This window comes from Asterias rubens, chromosome 5 (assembly GCF_902459465.1).
Source record: "Asterias rubens chromosome 5, eAstRub1.3, whole genome shotgun sequence".
Classification (NCBI taxonomy): Eukaryota; Metazoa; Echinodermata; class Asteroidea; order Forcipulatida; family Asteriidae; genus Asterias; species Asterias rubens.
Genome location: NC_047066.1, coordinates 5,709,093 through 5,732,078, shown reverse-complemented (window position 1 = coordinate 5,732,078; position 22,986 = coordinate 5,709,093). Strand labels below are relative to the sequence as shown.

At 36.9% G+C, this 22,986-nt stretch overlaps 1 protein-coding gene across 1 annotated transcript; it reads right to left on the bottom strand.

The window, feature by feature from the left end:
* Window positions 1-27: 27 nt before the first annotated feature.
* LOC117290311 (poly(A)-specific ribonuclease PNLDC1-like) lies at window positions 28-22,764 on the bottom strand. Its single transcript, XM_033771632.1, has 20 exons — window positions 22,651-22,764; window positions 22,078-22,203; window positions 20,277-20,313; window positions 19,707-19,782; window positions 19,093-19,140; window positions 17,121-17,209; window positions 16,466-16,569; window positions 14,553-14,632; window positions 13,563-13,633; window positions 12,524-12,584; window positions 11,323-11,392; window positions 10,542-10,627; window positions 9,832-9,967; window positions 8,831-8,884; window positions 7,604-7,646; window positions 6,672-6,771; window positions 5,151-5,237; window positions 4,563-4,651; window positions 1,489-1,587; window positions 28-715 (listed from the first exon to the last, which is right to left on the bottom strand). The coding sequence occupies exons 1-20, from the start codon at window positions 22,727-22,729 to the stop codon at window positions 646-648; spliced, it is 1,605 nt and encodes a 534-aa protein (XP_033627523.1). The 5' UTR covers window positions 22,730-22,764; the 3' UTR covers window positions 28-645.
* Window positions 22,765-22,986: the final 222 nt, after the last annotated feature.

Sequence of the window (22,986 nt, the reverse complement as noted above, 5' to 3'; positions counted from 1 at the left end):
TTTCTACCCATATGCATTTTATAAAAAACGGTTACAAACGCTTTTCAAAGACCAACTCGACCAATCCAAGGCAATGTGTCCCTTTAAACATCTTCCCGTAAACTTGGTACACAAAATTCCTCATGGAGCACCCCAGATCTTAAGAAAATTTAAAATGGGTCCTTTTGTTGTCCCTCTAGGGGTTTTGTCCTTGGTTCTCCATAAGGTTCTAAATATTAGTCCACAAATAGGCCTTGCAAGGTACTTGGCATTCATGGGCAAAGGTAATGTTTCAATAGTGAGTGTCATCACGGACAAACACGTCTGAAACCACGATCCACATTTTAATCAGGTTCCTGAAATGATGTCATTTCTATCATTTGGTGACCCTTGGAGTTCAAGGAGCTTGAACAGTATCCTCGGCACCGTAGGTGTAGATCACAGAGCATGATTACTTCATAAATTGAAAATGATAACAGCAAACACTTTTTCACCTGGCAGGAAAGTCAAAATTCAGACAAAAGTCTGAAATTTCTCGTCCCTCCATTTCCACAGATTCAAATGACATCACAAATAATTTTTAGAAGCAGTCCATAATGTCAACTGCAGAATAACAATGTCCTGACCTGAACACGCAAAGTGTCCGTTGGCGTGGAATTTCTTCATTTAAGTTTTCTTGGGACTTTCTCCAAGTAATGTCCACACACACACAGCTCCCAATGCCGCCACTGCACCCCTAGAAACACACAACAAATTCAGAAAGGGTCATTACAATTCGCAGATGGTGCCTTTACAACTTTTGGTCCCATCAAAAGTATTTAAAACAGTAGATTAAAAGTAATGAAAAAGTACCTGCAACTTATTAAAATCAACATACAGGCACAATTGAATAAAAGCAAGATTAAAAAGACATTGTTTTTTATTGAGGACCAGTCACAATTCACTCCAAGTGGTCCTGCTGGCTAGGTCAGTGTTAAAGGACAGTCTCTGTTTAATATAAAATATGGACTAGTGAAAAAGATAGTTGACTTGTGAAATGACAAGGTGACCAGTCAAGCTGGCTAGTCACTGAAAAAATGTTAAAGGGACGCACCGCCTTGGATCGGGCAAGTTGGTCTAGTGAAAATTGTTTGGAACCGTTTGAAATGCATATGGTTAGAAAGATTTTTTTAAAGTAGAATATAATGATCCACACACATGTGCTTCGAAACTGCACGGTTTTTCTTTTTTACCTTTTTTTGCGAACGAACACAGCCGGGCCATTTTGTGGAGTCAAAAAATTTACTCCATAAAATGGCATACCGTGTTATGGAAAACCATGTAATTTCGAAGCACATGTGTGTGGATCATTATATTCTACTTTTAAAACATCTTTCTGATCATATCAATTTAATAACAAACGGTTTTAAACGCTTTTTAAAGATCAACACAACCTGATCCAAGGAAATGTGTCCCTTTAAGGGCAAAACCTGTTGGGGTGCATTATGAGTATAATTAAGGTTAACTTACCACAGGCCATAGCGGATGGGTTTAGAATGTTGGAGGATGTTATAGTAAGCTATGTGCATTCCCTTGTCATTCTTGAAAGCCCTCAAAATATCCTTGCTCCTAGAAGACAAATAAATTAACATTTTAAAATTACTCGCAAATAAAATGCTTTTGAAGAATCTGTTTTACTGTCTGTGTTCAACGATAAGTTATAAGCCGTAAACTTTGTGAGAAACACTTTGAAATGTTGAACAAAACCTGACTAATTTGTTTAACGATATAGAAAAAATATATATACAAAAACAATTCAAAATTACTAGTGTAAAATGTGTAAAATGTTTGCAAAGAATCTAAGTTTGCTGTCTGTTTTCTTGGATAAGTTAAAAGCCTGAAATTTTTCTCCCAAATCTGAGAAACACTACAAAATGTAAAACAAAACCTGACTTATTTGTATTACGACACCCTTGCTCCCAGAAGAAACCAAATATTAACAGATTAAAAGTACTGGCCAAAAGTATAAAATAGTTGCAAAGAATTTCAGTTTTACTGTCTGTGTTCGTCGATAAGTTATAAGCCTGAAATTTTGTTTCCAAAATCTGATAATGTAAACAATACGTAAAACAAAAACTAACTAAAATATATTAAATGTGGGATGACCCTTGAGATCTAAGGCTACGGGACGTAGCCCGGCTCGAGGAGTTACCGGCACAAAGGAAAATGAGATCTTTCTTTTGCATGCTGTGATAAAATGAAATAATAATAATAATAATAATAATAATAATAATAATAATAATAATAATAATAATAATAATAATAATAATAATAATAATAATAATAATAATAATAATAATAATAATAATAATAATAATAATAATAATAATAATAATAATAATAATAATAATAATAATAATAATAATAATAATAATAATAATAATAATAATAATAATAATAATAATAATAATAGTAATAGTAATAGTAATAGTAATAATAGTAATAGTAATAGTAATAGTAATAGTAATAGTAATAGTAATAGTAATAGTAATAGTAATAGTAATAGTAATAGTAATAGTAATAGTAATAGTAATAGTAATAGTAATAGTAATAGTAATAGTAATAGTAATAGTAATAGTAATAGTAATAGTAATAGTAATAGTAATAGTAATAGTAATAGTAATAGTAATAGTAATAGTAATAGTAATAGTAATAGTAATAGTAATAGTAGCAGTAGCAGCAGCAGCAGCAGCAGTAGCAGCAGCAGCAGCAGCAGTAATAATAATAATAATAATAATAATAATAATAATAATAATAATAATAATAATAATAATAATAATAATAATAATAATAATAATAATAATAATAATAATAATAATAGTAATAGTAATAGTAATAGTAATAGTAATAGTAATAGTAATAGTAATATTAATAGTAATAGTAATAGTAATAGTAATAATAATAGTAATAGTAATAGTAATAGTAATAGTAATAGTAATAGTAATAGTAATAATAATAATAATAATAGAATGTGGAGTATGAAGCCCGAGACAATCCCAGTGGTCATCAGAGCTCTAGGACTAGTAAAGAAAGGACTGGAGAAATTCATTGAGCGTATCCCTGGCAGCATAAGCATCAACTTAGTCCAGAAGATAGCACTCCACGGCACAGCCCACATACTACGTAGAATTCTGTCCATTAAATAACATCACCCCTTTAGCACCTCAGATCCATAGGCTGGATCCAGCTCTATAGGATGTATCGTAGATAGCATAAAATAAACTTCTTCATAATAATAATAATAAGACTTGTAATGCTCACGTATCTACCCTGCCGGATTCAATTCAATTCAAGTAAATTTTAATTTGATACTACTCTTCTCAAGATATATACAAAGTGGTACACAGGTAAGCAAAATCATAAGCGGATGGAGGGAAAATAGTAAACCAAAATAGAGTAAGGCTGTCAGATTGGTCAGATTAAGCCAAGGCTTGTAGAAGACAGCCTAGACAGACACACTTCAAACAATGAGACAAGACAGACAAGTAACAAAAAAACAGTTACAAAAACAAACTGGGTTGCTATGAGGGAAATATGTATATATAAGTTAGCAGGGGGCTAAACAGTGAAGGATTTGCCTTGTATAGCAGAGCAAAATGCTCCACGAAATATCTCAGTTGCTTCTTAAAACAAATCATCATTTGCTGCTCAATGTTGGCATTTAATGTGCACAAAACTTTCCAGTCAATATTTTGCCGTGTAAAAAACCATTCCCTGCTATAACACAGGGCTGATGACATTGAAGCTTGACTGACTATAAAAGAGAGCTATGCTACATAATTGGATACTACAGCCTCAGCACCAACCTTTGCTAAGCATGTCGCTTCGGACCATTATCACAACACCTCTGGTTAGTTTGACTAACAGAGAAATTAACAGGCATGATATTAGCTCCTTGGAAAAAAATATGATTTTTTTTGATCGAGTACAAGTGCTGACCTACATGCACATGGTGTAGGCCTGCCTCACACATTTCATTTTATTTCAGGCTTTTTAATCACATTTTGTTCAGATTATTCTAAGGGCAAAACAAATTCGGAAAACAGACTTAAAGCCATTGGACACTTTCGGTACAGAAAAAGAAAAAAAAAAAGTTCACAAGTTTACAAATAACTCAGTGTCACCAGAAGGTAATGGTGGAAGACTTCTCTTGAAATAATATTCCATGAAATGCTTTACTTTTTGAGAAAACATTAAAACAATTATCAATTCTCGATATCATCGAGAATTACGGATTTATTTTGAACAGCTGGTCATGACACGGCGAAACGTGCGGAAACAAGGGTGGGTTTTCCTGTTATCTTCTCCCGACTCCGATGACCGATTGAGCCTAAGTTTTCACAGGTTTGTTATTTTATATATAAGTTGTGGTACACCAAGTGTGGGTCTTTGGACAATACTGTTTACCGAAAGTGTCCAATGGCTTTATAGGAAGAATATTATGCCTGAAATAAAATGAAATGTGTGAGGCAGGCTTCCCCAACCCAATTCCCTTTCCGTGGAAGAATTTTGAGGTAAACAAGACATTGCAGGGAGGTTCATACCCTCCGTATGTTGCAGTCGCAACCAATGCATGTCTCCTATCAATCATCTTGACATCTGCTGACGTTAAAGCTTCCATCTTGGCTGTCAACTGAAGAAAAGAACACAAAAAATAACATCACCTCCGAGAATAAGCTTCTAGAGAAATGAACAAAGTAACCCAGAAACATTTGACGCTCTGCGCCAACACATACTTGCTGCAAAACGGATTGATTTGCTCTATTAGTGAGTCACAATCGTGGTACTTGTACATTATCTAACCCTGGTCACCACTGGACCATTTATTTAATTCCTTAAACCATTTCAGCTTCTAGGGGAGTATACAGCTTGTGTGCTGCAAAATATGTAGCGCACCAAGCTAAATCAATCAAAAGAACAATCACTGCCCTCACAGGTACCCGTTTACCCTTTGGTGAAAAGAAGCATTTACAGTTTTAAAAGTGTCTTGCTCAAGGACACAAGTGTCATGAACGGGATTCAATCTCACACCCTGTTGACTAAGCCAACAAAACCTTAAACTTGATGCTACTATGTGAGGAATTGACACCACATTTTCGTTGATGAACTTGATCACAACAAATTCAACTTGCCTCCATAGCATGAAGAGGAGAGCGCCCTCTTGCAGTGACATAAAGAAGCTTCGGAAGAAATGAGGCTGGATCATCACCGGCTAAACTCTACAAGAAAAAGAAAATAAATATTTTCCATATCTTGTCTGCTAGGGTTGACTCGGTCATTTATCTTAAAGGCAGTGGACACTATTGTTAATTACTCAAAATAATTATTAGCATAAAACCTTACTTGGTGACGAGTAATGGGGAGAGGTTGATAGTATAAAACATCGTGAAAAACGGCTGCCTCTGAAGTGACATAGTTTTGGAGAAAGAAGTAATTTTCCACAAATTTGATGAGGTCTCAAAATCAACCATCTAAAAGCACACCACTTCAAGTGACAAGGGTGTTTTTTCTTTCATTATTATCTCGACGACCGATATTGAGCTCAAATTTTCACTGGTTTGTTATTTTATGCATATGTTAAGATACACCAAGTGAGAAGACTGGTCTTTGACAATTACCGATAGTGTCCAGTGTTTTTAATACTTGCATGAGAACAGGATTTAAATCAACAAAGTAATATTTAAGTTTTTCTTAACAACACACAACTTTACAAGAGTGACCGCGTCAAAAGTGTGGTTAGTTTGCATTCGCATCATTCTAAAACAATATCTTAAAAGTCTCTACAGTGACATATATGACCCTTTTCCAGCACTCATGCTTTCCCATTTTGCAATTTTTCAAAGATAATCTGATGCATTGAGGAAAACAAATAGATTATCTGTGAGTAAATTAAAAAATTATTTTAAAGATTGAGTAATACTACATAAAATTCCATAGACTTTTTATTCTGGTAATTTTGAAAATGACAAAATTTCAAATTGGGGAGGGGCAGAGGGTGCAGGTTCAGATCCTGATCTAGGTAAATTTTCTTTGCTCAAGGACACAAGTGTCAAAACTGAGCAGGCCAGGATTCCAGCACCAGTCTGTAAATTACAGAACTTGAGTTCACTGCTATAAACCCCTCGGCCACGACACCCCCTATAGATATGTAAGTGGTTTGGATACTTTTTGTAACACAAAACACAATGTCTTAAACTTACACCGTTTGAAGATAATGATAGTAGAAACCTTATCTTAAAATATTACTTGCTGAGGTGCTGTATTTTTTGAAAAATGAGTAAAACAGTGTCACAAAAATACAATTAACATGCTAAAATAACTTTCGTCTAATAACAGACAAAAATTATTTTTGTGACATTGTTTTACTCATTTCTCAAAAACGACAGCACCTCAGCAAGTAACATTTTCAGGCCTGTGAGTTGGTCATGAACAAGCGAAGCCCGCAAGAAAAACGCGGAACAGGAAAATGACAAAAAGCGGAACTTTGCTTTAAAGCGGAGATTTCACAGGCCTGCATTTTTACGGGAAGCTTTCTACTATCATTAGTTTCAAACTATGTGAGTTTAATGTAAATCTGTGGACATCGTGTTTTGTGTCCTAATAGAAGTACCCAGACCCTTGAAAAAATGTATGGAAAGGAAAGGTGAACTTACAAGGTATGGCATGTGAGCTCTGATCAGGTTGATCTTGTTTTCATACTCAGCCAGAGCCGGCAAGTAACTGCTAAATGGTAATGGAGTAGATTCCAACGCACTAAACATCAATGAGAGATCAAGAAGAGAAAAACCTAAAAGTTAGTCCTACAAGCATAACAGCTTTTATTTATATAATTTTGGTTTTTACCCATACACCGATGTGTGTTAGCACTGTATACTGTGAAAAAATATCACAGGCATATTACTCGTGTGGGATTCGAACCTACGACCCTTGCAATTCTAGAGCAGTGTCTTACCAACTAGACCACCGAGACTGCCTGGTAGCTAGAGGCAGTTCGAAAGCGACCTTAAAGGCAGTGGACACTATTGGTAATTAATAAAAATAATTATCAGCATAAAACCTTACTTTGTAACGAGTAATGGGGAGAGGTTGATGGTATAAAACATTGTGAGAAACAGCTCCCTCTGAAGTGACCTAGTTTTGGAGAAAGGAGCAATTTTCCACGAATTTGATTTCGAGACCTCAAGCTTAGAACTTTGGTAATTAATAAAATTAATTACCAGTTTAGAACTCGAGGTCTCGAAATCAACCATCTAAACGCACACAACTTCGTGTGACAAGGGTCTTTTTTTCTTTCATATTTATCTTGCAACTCAGACGACCGATCGAGCTCAAATTTTCACAGGTTTGTTATTTTATTCATATGTTGAGAGAGAAGACTGGTTTTTGACAAATACCAATAGTGTACACTGTCTTTAAACCAAAACAGGGTGCCGAGGCGCATTGTTGGCTGCAAGTTTATGCCTTTTGAGCACTCCGGCCATAGCCAGTGCTGAAGCTGCTGATTTTCACAAGGCCAACCAGTACTTTCAAACAAAGGAAACTTTGGCGGTGGCTCTATAAAAATTGAGAATGAAAATGACTTTACCTGGTATCCTTAGCCGCTATGTAGTGAGCCATTCTCAAGAAAACTAACAGAGGGGGATAATAGCACAATGATTTTATAAGGTTATTTGTTGGTGTACTAGCATTTCTCTAAAAATGGGCGACACAGTATTCAAATTTTTGTAAACTAAAGTCGGCACTCTTGTAAAAAAAACAAAAAAAAACTATGGTAATTGTTGGAACTCTGATTGAAGTAGTGTGCCTGATTCACTGTGAAGCGTACTCATGCAGTCCTCAATCCAACAGAACCAATCAAAACATGCAGTTGGATTTTGATGGGTTTGGGTTTGGCAGTTGGATTTTGATGGGTTTGGGTTTGGCAGTTGGATTTTGATGGGTTTGGGTTTGGCAGTTGGATTTTGATGGGTTGTGGTATTTTAAAGGCAGTGGACACTATTGGTAATTAATCAAAATAATTATTAGCATAAAACCTTACTTGGTAACGAGTAATGGGGAGAGGTTGATGGTATATAACATTGTGAGAAACGGCTGCCTCTGAGAAACGTAGTTTTTGAGAAAGAAGAAATTTTCCAAGAATTTGATTTTGAAAACTCAGAATTAGATTTTGAGGTCTCGAAATCAAGCATCTGAAAGCACACAACTTCGTGTGACAAGGGTGTTTTTTCTTTCATTATTTTCTCGCAACTTTGCTGACCAATTGAGCTCAAATTTTCACAGGTTTTTTTTGTTATGCATATGTTTAGATACACCAAGTGAGAGGACTGGTCTTTGACAATTACCAATAGTGTCCAGTGTCTTTAAGCAGCTCGTTGAACTGAGCCCAACCTTTTCTGTTAATGACAGAAGGTTGTTACTAGAGAGCCTACCTACACTCTAATAACAAAAATTACAATATTGGTAGCTCATTATTTGAGCTGTTTACTCTATTGAGAGACATTTGGTGATGCTAGATCACAGTAGACTTATCAGGTAAATCCATTGCTGTCAGAAGTATGCGAAAGCTCAGAACTACGTCAAAACCGGAAATTTACCTGGTAAGTCTGCTGCCATTTATTGATCAAAAGTCTCCCATGATGGTATAGTATGCCTGATCATGGAGCATGGCCTGATTCACTGTGAAGCAGTCAGATTACTGGTGCAGTCATCAGTCAAACAGAATCAATCAATACATGCAGTTGGATTTTGATGGGTTTGAGTATGATAATTGGATTTTGATGGGTTAGGATTTGTGGTTATGTACGAGACTCACCATAGCCAGCTAGGTAGGCATCAAATCCAGCTTCATGGAAGAGTTCATTCTCACCTAGTGCAGCAGAACAAACCAAACATTCACTCTTTATTTTATTTATTTGTAACAATATTTGTTTGTGAAAGATCACTTTACATCACAATGCCACGGATGGTGAGGGCTACACATTAACTGATTTGGGCTATAAACCCAAATCAACTGCCCTTTTTTTATAAGACTTAAAAATCAAAAGATAACAACTGAAGATGTACAGGCAAGGTAACAGCGCATAGGGACCTCACGGTGATATGCGCTATATAAGTGTGGTTTTATTATTATTATTATAACATGAAAAAAAACAAGGCAAGGTAACATGAAAAAGACAAGGCAAGGTAACATCAAAAAAGACAAGGCAAGGTAACATCAAAAAAGACAAGGCAAGGTAAGATGAAAAAAGACAAGTCAAGGTAACATGAAAAAAGACAAGACAAGGTTACTTGTTGTACCTCTGTACAAATTGTGAAGTTTGATTGGTCAAGAACCAATCAAGTGACGCGCAACAAAAACGCATGTTACATGGCTCGACGGGCCTGGTAACATGAAAAGTGATGTACACCGATGTACAGCACCTTGATTGTTCCCGGCGTTGGTCGATTTCCAGCGCTGTGTACGAAACAGCCGCGGGTTCGAGGGAATTGTTTCTTGTTCGTCTGCTTATTAAACAATGAATAGTCCGTCGTAATAATGTTTGAAGATGACAACAGAACTTCGAGAAGAGGAATAACAATTTTACAAAGGTATAACAAAACAATTGTTGCACGCTGTGACTGGGGTCCATGGGTTTTGTACACCCTCGATGGGAAATGGCACCCTCGGCTTCGCCTCGGGTTCCATTCCCCCCCTCGGGTGTACAAAACACCATGGACCCCAGTCACAGCGTGCAACAATTGTATAATGAAAAAAGACAAGGCTGCAGAGGCATCTGGCATCATGAAAACAGACAAAAGAGACGGGGCACTCACTGTATCTCAAGGCGTTGTCGGCAAGCACTATATCAGGAGAGTACAAGACAAGATACTTTCCTCTATGACTGTGTAAGTTCCTGTACACTTGCTCAAGACTTGTGATGCTCAACGACAAACCTCTCTCCTCTAGTTCCTGAAAGAGATGCGGGGCAAGGTAGAACAAGCTGTAAATATTCCTCCATTTTGAATATTCTTTAAGAATTCGTACACTGTTTGACATAGTCCAGAGTGTGGGGTGTGGACACCAAATCATTGTCTATTGTATTTGGGAGTCTTTGATTAAAGGGCCAGAGGGGTTGATTTACCAATAAACATAATATTTCTCATTTCGGGTTAAAAGTCTTTTTACTTTATTTGTCCAATTTTCATCAGATTTGCTGATTGCTCTGTGATTTTACCTTTTACCAATGTGTGATTAGCACTGTCCATTTGTCACTTTCTCAAGAAGAGTGGAAACAAAATCCATATTCGGATGGGATTTTCCAGAATAAATCCTCTTTAGAAGATAAGAGGACGCATACGAGAGGGTACCCATGAGTACCCATTGAGAACCCATTGGAAACCTACTGGGTACCCATTGGGTACCTAACTATCCATTGAGAATGATGAGTACACATAGTTACCCAGTGGGTGCCCAGTACAGTTACCCATAAGTAACCAGAATACCGATCGGGAACCAACGAGAGGGTAAAATTCACTAATCTAACCTTTCTTATCTTCAAGATGAGATGTTTGGTATCGAAGATGTGAGGAAACAGTTCATGAATATTCCTCTTGAAGTCATTCAACTTCTCTGAAAAAAACACACAAAAAAAACCAAAAATTTAAGGGACTTTAGCAGGGTTCGGTAGCATTTTTTCCAAATCACATTTAAAAAAAAAACCTTCACAAGGGACTGTTCTCTACTTTTCTTCTGCGTAATGTTTCTTCCGAGTGTTGGTTTAAATCCTGTTTATAACATGTATGCCATTGAGCAAGGTACTTATTAACCATACTCGCTTTGTAAAACATTTGTAAGGTAGTGCATTCTACTCTACCAGCCATGCTACTAGTGGATGACACCCATGACTACATCCTTATTACAGACTGTATAGGGGGTAACTCTGTTTCAGCCCCAGGAGTAGGTGGCTACATGTCCCATGTTTGAAGCTTTGCATGGTGCGAGGGATACTAAAAATCTATAAATAACAGTACAACCATGTAATAATTCTCTTTTTAGGGAGTGTTTGGCTCTGAGAAGAACCGGTTTGATCTCGACATTTCGAACAATACTCTGCTCGTCTTTAGGAGAAAGCAAGGCCTCCTAAAGAGTAGACTGTTCGGAACATTGAGACGAAACCAGCTCTTCTCAGAGCCAACACTCCCTTAAAAGAAAATTATTAAATGGTTGTACCCGCAAGTTTACTATTATTTATAGTTTAATGCTTACAACACTATGGAAAAACCAGAGACAACTTGGCTGATCCCTCAAAAAAATGATCGTCTCACCTGGAAGTGGCTTGTGGAACTTGGCGTGAAGGAAGAGAAGATCAGTGAGGAGGTTGTGACCAATTAGTGGCTGAAAGTCCAAGTTGGGAAAACAATTTGAAGGGAAGGTTTTACGTTTGGTAGTTAATCACTCTTAAAGGCAGTGGACACTACTGGTAATTGTCAAAGACTAGCCTTCACAGTTGGTGTATCTCAACATATGCATAAAATAACAAACCTGTGAAAATTTGAGCTCAATCGGTCATCAAAATTGCGAGATAATAATGAAAGAAGAAAACACCCTTGTCACACGAAGTTGTGTGTGTTTAGATGGTTGATTTCGAGACCTCAAGTTCTAAACTTGAGGTCTCGAAATCAAATTCGTGGAAAATTACTTCTTTCTCGACAACTACGTCACTTCAGAGGGAGCCCTTTCTCACAATGTTTTATACCATCAATCTCTCCCCATTACTCGTCACCAAGAAAGGTTTTGTGCTAATAATTATTTTGAGTAATTACCAATAGTGTCCACTGCCTTTAAAATTAGTTACAGTAAAAAACATTTAGAAGCATACAGCAGTGTTGAATAGTATACGGAATTTTGAGAAACAATTCACTTCAAGGTTATGTGGTTGTGTAAGAACAGTGTTGATCCAATACAATACAATACAATGAAATAATCTTTATTAGATCCCAAAAAGGGTAATTCAGATGCTCGCATACAGTAAAAACATAGACACATTAAAAACATAAAAAACAGACAATAGGTATACATGTATACAATTACAAGAAAAAGTAAAACGAAAAAGTATCGTTAATAAACTTGAAATAAGAAAAACACTGAAGACCAAACAGGATTTGAGCCATAATTTGGTAAAGGGTGTCCGAATTCGATGAAAAAAAAAGAAAAAAAAAAGGTGTTCAAATTGATCACTTACGACTGATAGAATAGGGTGTCCAAAACACACTCAGACATCCCTCTGACTAACACCTTGGGTCAACAATTACTCAACATTTGGATGGTCACATAAAACAAAATTAAACAAAAAATAAACAACAAAAAATAGAGAGAAAATAATTTGAAGCACAAAAAAAGTATTTATTTTTAGGTAGAACAAAACATTGCCAGTAATTTAGCATCCAATGTATGAACTTTAACAGTGTGGTTAAGACCAAATTATTTTGATTATTTTTAAACACAAATTCATGAATTAAAATTTACCTTTTTACTCTCGGATAGACACCTAAAGACCTTTGTAAAGCCATCAATTCTATCAAGTAACCTGTGGGAGAGATAAGAGCCATATTAGTCAGGGTTTTAAGTTTTACACTTGACCACAGACCCGGTAGTTTTAGTGTCGGCCAGTAGACTTATGACCGGTGTGGCAGGAGATTCTGTCTTTGCTTTTTAATGCAAGGAGCTCATGTTCATTCCAATATCAATTGTGACCGGTCTACCGATGCTTAGGTACATGTAGCTGGGGTGTCTGATTAAAAACAATTTAGTTGAAGACTGTGGCTTGAATACACACAACAAAGCTTCTTCATTAATCATTTCGGAGTCGTAGCTTAAAGGAACACGTTGACTTGGATCGGTTGAGTTGGTCTTTGAAAAGTGTTTGTTACCGTTTGTTATAAAATGCATATGGGTAGAAAGATGTTGTAAAAGTAGAATACTATGATCCACACAAACATGCCTCGAAATTGCACGGTTTTCCTTTGACCTCGTCGACTAACACGGTCAGCCATTTATGGGAGTCGAATTTTTGACTCCCATAAATGGCCGACCGTGTTAGTTCGCACAGTAAAAGGAAAACCACGCAATTTTGAGGCAAACTTGTGTGGATCATTGTGTTCTATTTTTAAAACATCTTTCCAACCATATGCATTTAAAAAAAAAAGGTTACAAACACTATTTATAGACCAACTCGTCCGACCCAAGGCAATGTGTTCCTTTAAACCCCTTGTATTGGATGCCATGAATACAGGGTCCATGGCTCTGCTTACCGTAAACAAAGAATCGGCGCTTATGGAAGCAGGGAATTCCGTGCTTACGTCAAGCGTATTTCACGGGTTAGCAGGGAATTTTGGCTTGTGTGCTTGCGTATGCCACGTTACTAGGCATATTCTACGCTTACACAGCTACATGTAGCAAAGAAATTCTGCACTTGTACCTAAGTGGAGAATGGTGATCGTAAGCGCCGAATTCGGCGGTAAGCAGAGCCATGAAATTGGGCCTTGATTAAGTAGGCTTCACATACCTTTCTGTCCATGGAGGTTCTGCCGCCAGTAAGTTTGCTCTCTGCTCTGGGGTAACCTTCGTTATCAAGATCTGAATGAAGGATATACAAAGCAGTTATACATTTGGTAATCAATCTTATAACTAATGGCAATAAAAACCTTTGGTTAAAAAAAGCCTACAGCAGCTTTTCGTTAAGTATGAAGCATTTTGAGAAACATTTCTCTTAGAAGTAATGTGGTTATGAATTTTTTTTTAAAGCTTTTATATGCCCCAAAATTTTAATCTGTGAAGCAATACTATGATCTTCCATCTTTTAAGAGGAATGTCAATTCCCACCTCCAGCTCCACTGAGTTTTCTGCATGTCTATGTTTTCTTCCTTGTAGCCCTGAACCTAGAGTGGTGTTTAGCCTTGTTTTGGGCGACTTCAATATAAAAAAAAAAAAAAAAAAAAATAAATACTTTCATAACTTTCCTCATATTGTGTATTCTTCCTGTGTGGAAAATTTGCTACGGATTTTCAGCGATATTTCAAAACCCCACCATCTTTTGAAATATAATTATATGTACAACCTAACCTTCGATAATGGTCATATAGACCAGTCTCCTCACTGGGTGAATCTCAACATATGCATAAAATAACAAACCTGTGAAAATTTGAACTCAATTGGTCGTCGAAGTTGCGAGATAATAATGGAAGAGAACTTCTTTCTCAAAAGTGACGTAACATCAGAGGGAGCCGTTTCTCACAATGTTTCATACTATCAAAAGCTCTCCATTGATCACTAACAAGTAAGTTTTTAATGCTAAAAATTATTTTGAGCAATTACCAAACAGTGCCATTAAAAGAACCGAAATTGAAAAGACTTATGTTTCTTGGCATACAGTCTGAGTCAGATTTCCACTGTGGGGTCGACCGCTATTTAGAGGTTGTTCAAATAAAACAGTAAACTCAAAGCAAAAGCTGCGAGCATACAACTTTGCAATGCATGAATTTGTTTTTAACTATACCTCCCCTGTGTTGACTTTAGATGTCCAAATAGTGGGAAAATAGTTCCGCAACAATGCTTGCACCTGAATTGACAAAATATCTGATGGGGGAAAATAGAATGAGAAATGTAGTTCCTTTTGTAATCCTAAATGATAAACTGCCTTATGCTTGAGTCCAGTGCTCTTTACTCTAGGCCACGGCATGCTTATCAAAAAAGACACAATGCTTATCAATACAGACCCTATGAAAATCACCCGTGAACGGTTTCAGATGAATAGTGTCTACTTTCCCGAGAAAACAGCTAAATAAAAATTCAGTTTAACTTCAAATCCATCCACGGTTAGTAAGGTGACGGTGAATGCATCTCTTGCTTCAGCACTCATGAAAGGACACCAGGCCTCATAATGCTGAGAAACGATTCATGAAGGAATCGTTTCTCACAATCATGCTTTTTGGGGGGTGAGAAATCATCCAAACCAAAGGGGGCTTTCATTGCAAATGGAATCATTTTTTCAAACTACTTTCAATTCCAAATATGTTCAAACCTTGAAATAACGTGGGTTGTATCACTTTATTACGACTAAAAAAGCAACCCAAGGACAAATGTTATAAAAAAACATTTTAATTGGAGAAATGGTCTCTACCTCTATCATTCCACGCCATTTGTCAATTTAAAAAACAAATCATTAGTTCTTTTCGAGTACCGGTACCAATTATGACCCTACCTTTAAACTACGTGGGTTGTATCACTTCATTTCGGTTAAAAAGCAACCCAAGGAAAAATGTTAAAGTACAGGTTAAAAAACATTTTAATTGGAGAAATGGTTTCAACAATTTCTTTGTCAATAAAGTTTTCAAATGGTTTCTTCAAAGTTGATGTCTCATTAAGAGTGAGGCAGGAAGCGCTCATTAGCAACAAATTTTCCCCACATGTTCATAAAACACGGGTTCAATTTCACAGAGCTGCTTATTTAATAAGCAGAAATGATTACTTTGATAACGATGTCCAACTGTTAGCAAAAACTTAGCCGGATACCAGTCATGGTACATGTGTCATAGTATCTTGGCTGGTGACCATATTCTAGTGAGCATAATGGTGTTGTGCTTAGCTACGTTCTGTGCTTAAAAACACATGACGATGCCATGATGGTATCGTTTTATACAGTTTGTTTTGTAAACAACTTTTGTCGTAAAAGACCAGTCTTCTCACTTCGTGTATCTCAACTCGCTGTGAATGAAGATGTTTGTAATATAACAAACTTACCTGTAAGTTTCAGCTTTAGTAGTCATCAAGTTTTAGAGAAAAAAAAAGAGAAAACCACAGAGCGCAGTTTTCAGGAAAGTCGCGTAAATACAAGTACTGGTAAACATGTTGTACATAAAATAATTTTCGCCTCTTTTGAGACGGAAATTATTTTTGTGACATTGTTTTACAAAATTACTAATTTCTCAAAAACTACAGCAATTAGGAAGTAATATTTGAAGGAAAGCTTTAAACCATCATTATCTTCAAACTGTGTAAGTTTAAAGGCACTGGACACTATTGGTGATTACTCAAAATAATTGTTAGCATAAAAACTTACTTGGTAACGAGCAATGGAGAGCTGTTGATAGCATAACAAATTGTGAGAAACGGCTCCCTCTGAAGTAATATAGCTTTTAAGAAAAAGGTAATTTCTCACTCAAATATTAAAAGAACTCAAGCCTGAAGTTTTTTTTGTTTTTTTTTGCCATCTGATGAAAGCACACAAACTTGTGTAACAATGGTGTCTTTTCTTTCATTATTCTCTTGCAATTTCGATGACCAATTGAGCCCAACTGTTCACAGGTTTGTTATATTATGCATATGTCGGGATACACAAAGCAAGAATTCTGGTCTTTGACAAGTGAGGTGTCCAGTGCCTTTCCTTTCAATCTGTGTGTCTCAACTTACCATCTTGGATCTTGGCCATGCTGATCTGATCCCCATCCTTGGCACTAGGCAACCACTTAGACAACGGGGACGACAAACTCTTGATCAAATCCCTATCCACATCACTGTGATCAAAATCAATCAAATAAAAATCAATCAATTACAATTCTTAACGTACAGGAGCATGGATAAATTACATGTATGTCACGGGCACGCCCGCGATCAGATGTGTTTCCTTCGTGTGGCAACTCAAACAAAAGAAAACCTTTCCCAGTGTCACACTTTTTCCTGCCATTGCCCGGCCTTGCGGGAGAATCACTGCATAATAAAGGAACAATGGTGTTGGCTAAACTAAACTGTGTAGTATGCAGGGGTGAAAGTTATTACCAACGAAAAAGTCTGAAACTTAAAAGCAGAACTTCTCGATTTAAAAAAATCCCAGCTCCGTGTGTAATAATAATAATAACAATCAACCTTTTGAATAAATGATTTGTCCTCCTGTTTTTAACAAAGACTGCAACTATTATTTTTAAAGCTTTCCTTCTGATGTTTGTATGTTGTTTTCCCTAATTCGGCCTTAGGTCGTGATGGAAAATGTATATTTTTAATGATTCTAAAAAAAACCAATAATAATAATAATTTTAATATTAATGATAATAATAATAATAAGCCACACCTTGTAAGAATGGTTTCGTGCTGCTCAGCCTGCTGCCGCAACCCCTCGGCCTCCTCTGTACTGACGTAAGTAACTCCCTCATGAAACAGCTGTGAGAAACAACATTCTTCAGTAAGAAAATAAAAGAGGGGTACAAGGTCTTGAACGTTGGTTTAAAAAGGCCAGGGCCAAGGCCAAGGCGAGGTCCTTAAGTTTATTATTGCATGGCCACACGAACCTGCAAGGTTTTAAACCAAAGTTCAAGACAGAGTCACCACTCTATAATATCAATTAAACAAGATCAATTTACTTCTTTCAAGATTGCTGATTCTGTGATTCCTCTCTCTCATTCTTGCAGAAATCTTGGTATAACCTTCGATTGTACAATGTCTATAATGTCAGGTCATATAAATCCAATGTGTGTAAATCTGTTTGTTACCAGTTGAGAAATGTTGGCCTGATCCGCAAATACCTGACCCGTCCAGCCACTGAGAAAATAGTCCATGCTCTCATTTCTTCTCGACTGGATTTCGGTAACGGTCTTCTTTTTCACTTACCCCAAACTCAACATTCTAAACTACAAAAATTACAAAACGCAGCTGCTCGCATTGTCACTCTTACCAGGAAACACACTCACATTACACCGATTCTGAAGTCACTACACTGGCTACCAGTCGAATCTCATATTACTTTCAAACTTCTGTTGCTTATCTTTCATTGCATCAATGGTTCTGCTCCTATATATAACATTTCTTTGGTTAAAGCTTATACTCCTGTGCGATCTCTCCGATCTTCCAATACATGCATGCTTCAAGTTACTAAGAGTAGCAAGTCATGGGGCGATAGGACATTTTCCCATGCTGGACCCACACTCTGGAATGACTTGCCTCTTCAAATCCGCAATATTTCTAATCTCAATACTTTCAAGGTTAAGTTGAAAACCACACTGTTTAATCTCGCTTATGTGTAATTGGTCTATTTGTCTTATTTTCCTTGCTGTGTGTGGTTCCCCCTCCTGTGGGCCTTGAGCACCCCATTTCAGTGGATTCTGGGGCCCTATAAATATTCTTTGTTATTATTATTATTATTCATAAAATAAATGCCCTATATGTACAAAGAAAATGTAAAAATGTTAGAAAAATCTAGCCAAAATAAATATGTTGTAAATTTTCAGTTCTTGTCATGATCTCATGCTCTGGTCCTTAAAAATAGGTATACATAGTTAAATGCTAAATGTTAAATGTGTGATAAGGTCCCATGCAAAAAGGTTGCACAGTCTGAACCACGGCACTTATTCTAAAAGAAAATCGGCCAAAGGAAAAATTACAAATTCTGATGTTTTCTACAGGCCCTTTAAACTACAGTTCATCAGCTCCAATGTGTGTCTGTCTTAAATTGCCATGGATGCGGTCATCACACCAAAGTACAATAGATACTGATTGATCATAAGGCATAAAAAAAAATATATGTTATGTTGGCGTAACGGGCCCAAAAATATAGGGTAGGTAGGTAGGGACTGTTTTTCTCCCTCCCAGCAAAGAATACGACATGTTTTCTGATTGTTTGAGCTGGTAGTGTACACGATAACAAAAGGAAACCAGGCTACACACAACAAATAGTATATTTTTTAACTCTTGATGACATTTATTTTATTTTTTTTGTCTTTAAATAGATTTTAATCATTAAATTTCTTCCCTTGAAAAAGTAAAAATATCCAGGGTCGGCCGCATTTTTAGGGTAGGTCAAGTTACGCCAATGTAACATTTTTGTAAGGCCAAGCCCATAGTAGCCTGAATGTGTGTTTCTTTATAGAAAGCAGAGTGATAGACACAGTTCTTCCTATTGATGCTTGTTTCAGCGCACTTGTTGTACACGACCGACGCTGAAGATTTTGTCGCCTTTTTTCCCCACATCCAACACCTTAGGCACAGCACATAATGAATCGGCCCTTGTATCCTGTGAGGGTGGGGGGTGTGAGAAATAAGTCAGTTACCTTGTTGAAGTCAAACTTGTACTGACACAGGAACTGGATACTGGATGCCTACATTTAGAAGAACAAAAATAAAAAAACACTTGAACACATAATATTCAAAGCGCTTCAAACATTATTACCCCTGGTCACTGGGCCATTTAAAGGCAGTGGACACTATTGGTAATTACTCAAAACAATTATTGGCATAAAACCTTTCTTGGTGATGAGTAATGGGGAGAGGTTGATGGTATAAAACATTGTGAGAGACGGCTCCCTCTGAAGTGCCATAGTTTTCGAGAAAGAAGTCTTTTTCCACGAATTTGATTTCGAGACCTCAGATTTAGAACTTGAGGTCTCGAAATCAACCATCTAAACGCACACAACTTCGTGTGACTAGGGTGTTTTTTTCTTTCATTATTATCTCGGAACTTCCATGTCCGATTGAGCTCAAATTTTCACAGGTTTGTTATTTTATGCATGTTGAGATACACCAACTGTGAAGGCTGGCCTTTGACAATTACCAATAGTGTCCACTGCCTGTTTTAAGGATAAAATGTCAGATGCTATGTTAAGAAAAAATTTATTAAGAATAAATATTATTATTTTCAAATATATTGATGAAAGTAAGTGCATACCTGACAGGTAAACCTTGCATCAATGACGGAGCAACTCCTTGGGAAAAGGTAGAAGTTATAAGTGTGTGCCGCATACCTGCATCGAAGAACAAAAATACCGATTGACTTTTAGAATTAGAAAACCTTGGGTTGAACAAAGACAACTCAACTAATGCAGGACCTGAACCTGTGACCTCTGAATTAAAGTGCAGGCACTCCACCAACTGAGACATAACTTGCCATTATAGACCTTTATCATGGTGCAGCCGTCTTGAATTTCTCCCATTGATATCAATGTTACCAAACTGAGGCTGGAAGAACAAAATAGTCTGGTTCCTATTTGCAAAATGATTATTAGTGTTCATTATTGTTATTCGATACAAGGTACATGACCAAAATGGAGGCAGCATGAAAAAGGTCTATTGGCGGTCCCCTTAATTTTTCAAAAATTTGTTTCAACAAAATGGCAGACCAGATAAGTTAACCATGTAAACGGGAAACCATATATTTAATATATAGCCCACATCACCCAATCCAAAGGCATTAATACCCCACCATGCAATTCCTCATATCAAAAATTAATTGACTCACTTTTGTTTACTTGGAACTTTGACGAACGCCGAGAGACCTGGAAAAAACAAAGCCATAAAATTATAAAAAACGACTATTACAACACAACCAGTCACGTATCTTCACATTTCCAGATCGCTCATATTGATGTAAAAGAATTGTGAGACTATGATTGTAAGTGTAATGTTCAGTCAAGGTTTTACTCTGTTCTTGATACAAATTAACCAATTGCAAGGGTAAGAGTAATAATGCCTCTGAATTTGTTCACAGGACTTGGGAATATACTGAGTATACAGTGCTTTCACACATTGGTGTATATGGGTAAAAACCAAAGTTATTATTCTTTATCCCGATGCAAATTTAACATGTATTACAAAATAACCAGTTTATCAAAATATCCTCTTACTACCAGTCTGTTTTCTCAGGAACCCAGCCCTAGGTCTCAAATTACCTGGAGGCCATGGCCTCTGTTTCCCCCTGGTCTTGGCCTTAGTGCCCCAACAAAAGTTTCCCCAAGACTTTTAGATTTTCCCATGAAGGTGCCCTTTGCAAAATAAAAAAGGTCTTACCCTATAAGAAGAATTTCTAGGCATGTGATCCGTGCTTCATATTGCTATGACTATGACATTATTGCAAAGACTTTATATGTTTCCAAAGGAAAATCCCTTACCCTTACAGTTGCTTACAGACACTGGACACTATTGGTAATTGTCAAAGACTAGCCTTCACTAGTTGGTGTATCTCAACATGCATAAAATAACTAACCTGTGAAAATTTGAGCTCAATCGGTCATCGAAGTTGCGAGATAACAATGAAAGAAAAAAACACCCTTGTCACACGACGTTGCGTGCGTTTAAAAAATGGTTGATTTCGAGACCTCAAGTTCTAAATCTGAGGTCTCGAAATCAAATTCGTGGAAAATTTACTTCTTTCTCAAAAATTATGGCACTTCAGAGGGAGCCGTTTCTCACAATGTTTTATACCATCAACCTCTCCCCACTACTCGTCACCAAGAAAGGTTTTGTCCTAATAATTATTTTGAGTAATTACCAATAGCGTCCACTGCCTTTAATATAAAGTTTTGTTCCCTCTACAGAGCCCAATGTCATAGAGCTGCTTAAGCAGAAAACATTGTTCTGCTAAGCTCAAGTAAGCAGGATACCAGTTGCATTTTGTACATATAATGGTATTTTAGCTGGTAACCATATTCTGGTAGGCATAATTTTGGTGTGCTTTTTATAGCAACTTTTTAAAACAATAATAAAATAACATGCATTTATATAGCGCTTAATACAAGGTTTCTAAGCGCTTTTATGCTTAAGCAGCTCAAAACGAAAATTGGGTCCAGATGACTATTTTTGGACAACTCAAGTTTGAGTTTTAAAACAGGCTTACAGCCACACTTTTGCAGTCTTGGTACAAAATTGCAGGGCAGTGGTGTAGGAAAACCACATCACAGTGGTCCATTGGCCAAAGCTAGTTAAAAAAACTAACCTAATTTTTGTAAAAAAAATTCCAAGTAATCTGGCATCCCTTATCAATATGAATTATTGGCCGAGACTGACAAACCTAATAGTCCCTCTAGTCACTTGTAATCACAAGCTCGGTTTGAATCCTACCGCTGATTTCACAATGACAAGAATAAAGTACTGTTGTCTCTGATCCGCAACTTCTTGATTTATACAATTCATAATCACAGACAATAAACCAATATGAGAGATTGGATTTTGCCAGCTAAAAAAATAAGCGTTTCATATCTTGTTGTGTTTTTTTTTCTTAGCTCCCTCAAGAAGATCATCTAACAGAAAACCTTTTAGCTCACCTAGTTGACAGATGGTAAACTGAGTGGCTGTCTGCCTCAGCTTCTTGTATCTATCTTGGGTCGTGTCAAACAAGCTGTTAAAGCTGTCTCGTTCAAAGTGTAGTCCGGTGAACTCCGTATCAATAGCTAAAGATACACAAACAACACTTAATATTATTAAACCTTTATAGACCTAAGTTTACAATTTCAGCTACTCATGTTTAAAGACTCTAGACACTATTGGTAATTGTCAAAAACTAGCCTTCACAGTTGAGTTGGTGTATCTCAACAATGCATAAAATAACTAACGGATAACTTTCCGTATGGCGCCACCACTTTTTCATTCGATATGAAATTATTTAGTTTCTTATTTACTTCAATGAGATATCCCTTTTTGAGTGAGAAAGTGGTGGCACCATACGGAAAGTTATCCCTGTAGTGTTTTGCATTTTCACGAAATAGATGCAACGCCAAACTCGGTGACACAACAACAGCTCACCCGATTTGAGTTATTGAGTCACTGCAAAAACCTACATAAAATGCATTCTTTCATTCTTAAAATGAGCTTTATCTTGAAGAATCTTTCACACTTACCAACAAACTCACTCGCTTCAATACTGGAGATAATTTCTGGAAGTAATTCTTCAAAGTTGTTTCTTGTCACATTAGTCATGGCGAAAGCTCAAACTTCCGTTTCGAACATCCCGCTTTTATTTATTTATAACTAGCCAAAATCATAAACTACCAACCTCGTTCTCATCGGGTCCAGTGGTGAACAATCTCACGCATTGGTGGTGTCGTCTCAATGTCATGACGGGTAGGGGAGGGGTAAGCGGGGGGGGGGGAGGGAGGGGGAATGGGGGGAGGGAGGGAGGGGGAATGGGGGGGAGGGAATGGGGGGAGGGAGGGAGGGGGAATGGCGGGGGGGGG

Excerpts from the sequence above, each read along its gene's own strand:
- LOC117290311 (XM_033771632.1), bottom strand. The coding sequence starts at position 22,729 with ATGACTAATGTGACAAGAAACAACTTTGAAGAATTACTTCCAGAAATT. Across the intron at positions 20,314-22,077 it reads GTTTACCATCTGTCAACTAG|GTCTCTCGGCGTTCGTCAAA; the intron begins GTGAGCTAAAAG and ends TGTTTTTTCCAG. Across the intron at positions 7,647-8,830 it reads TGCCTACCTAGCTGGCTATG|TTTTCTTGAGAATGGCTCAC; the intron begins GTGAGTCTCGTA and ends CCCCTCTGTTAG.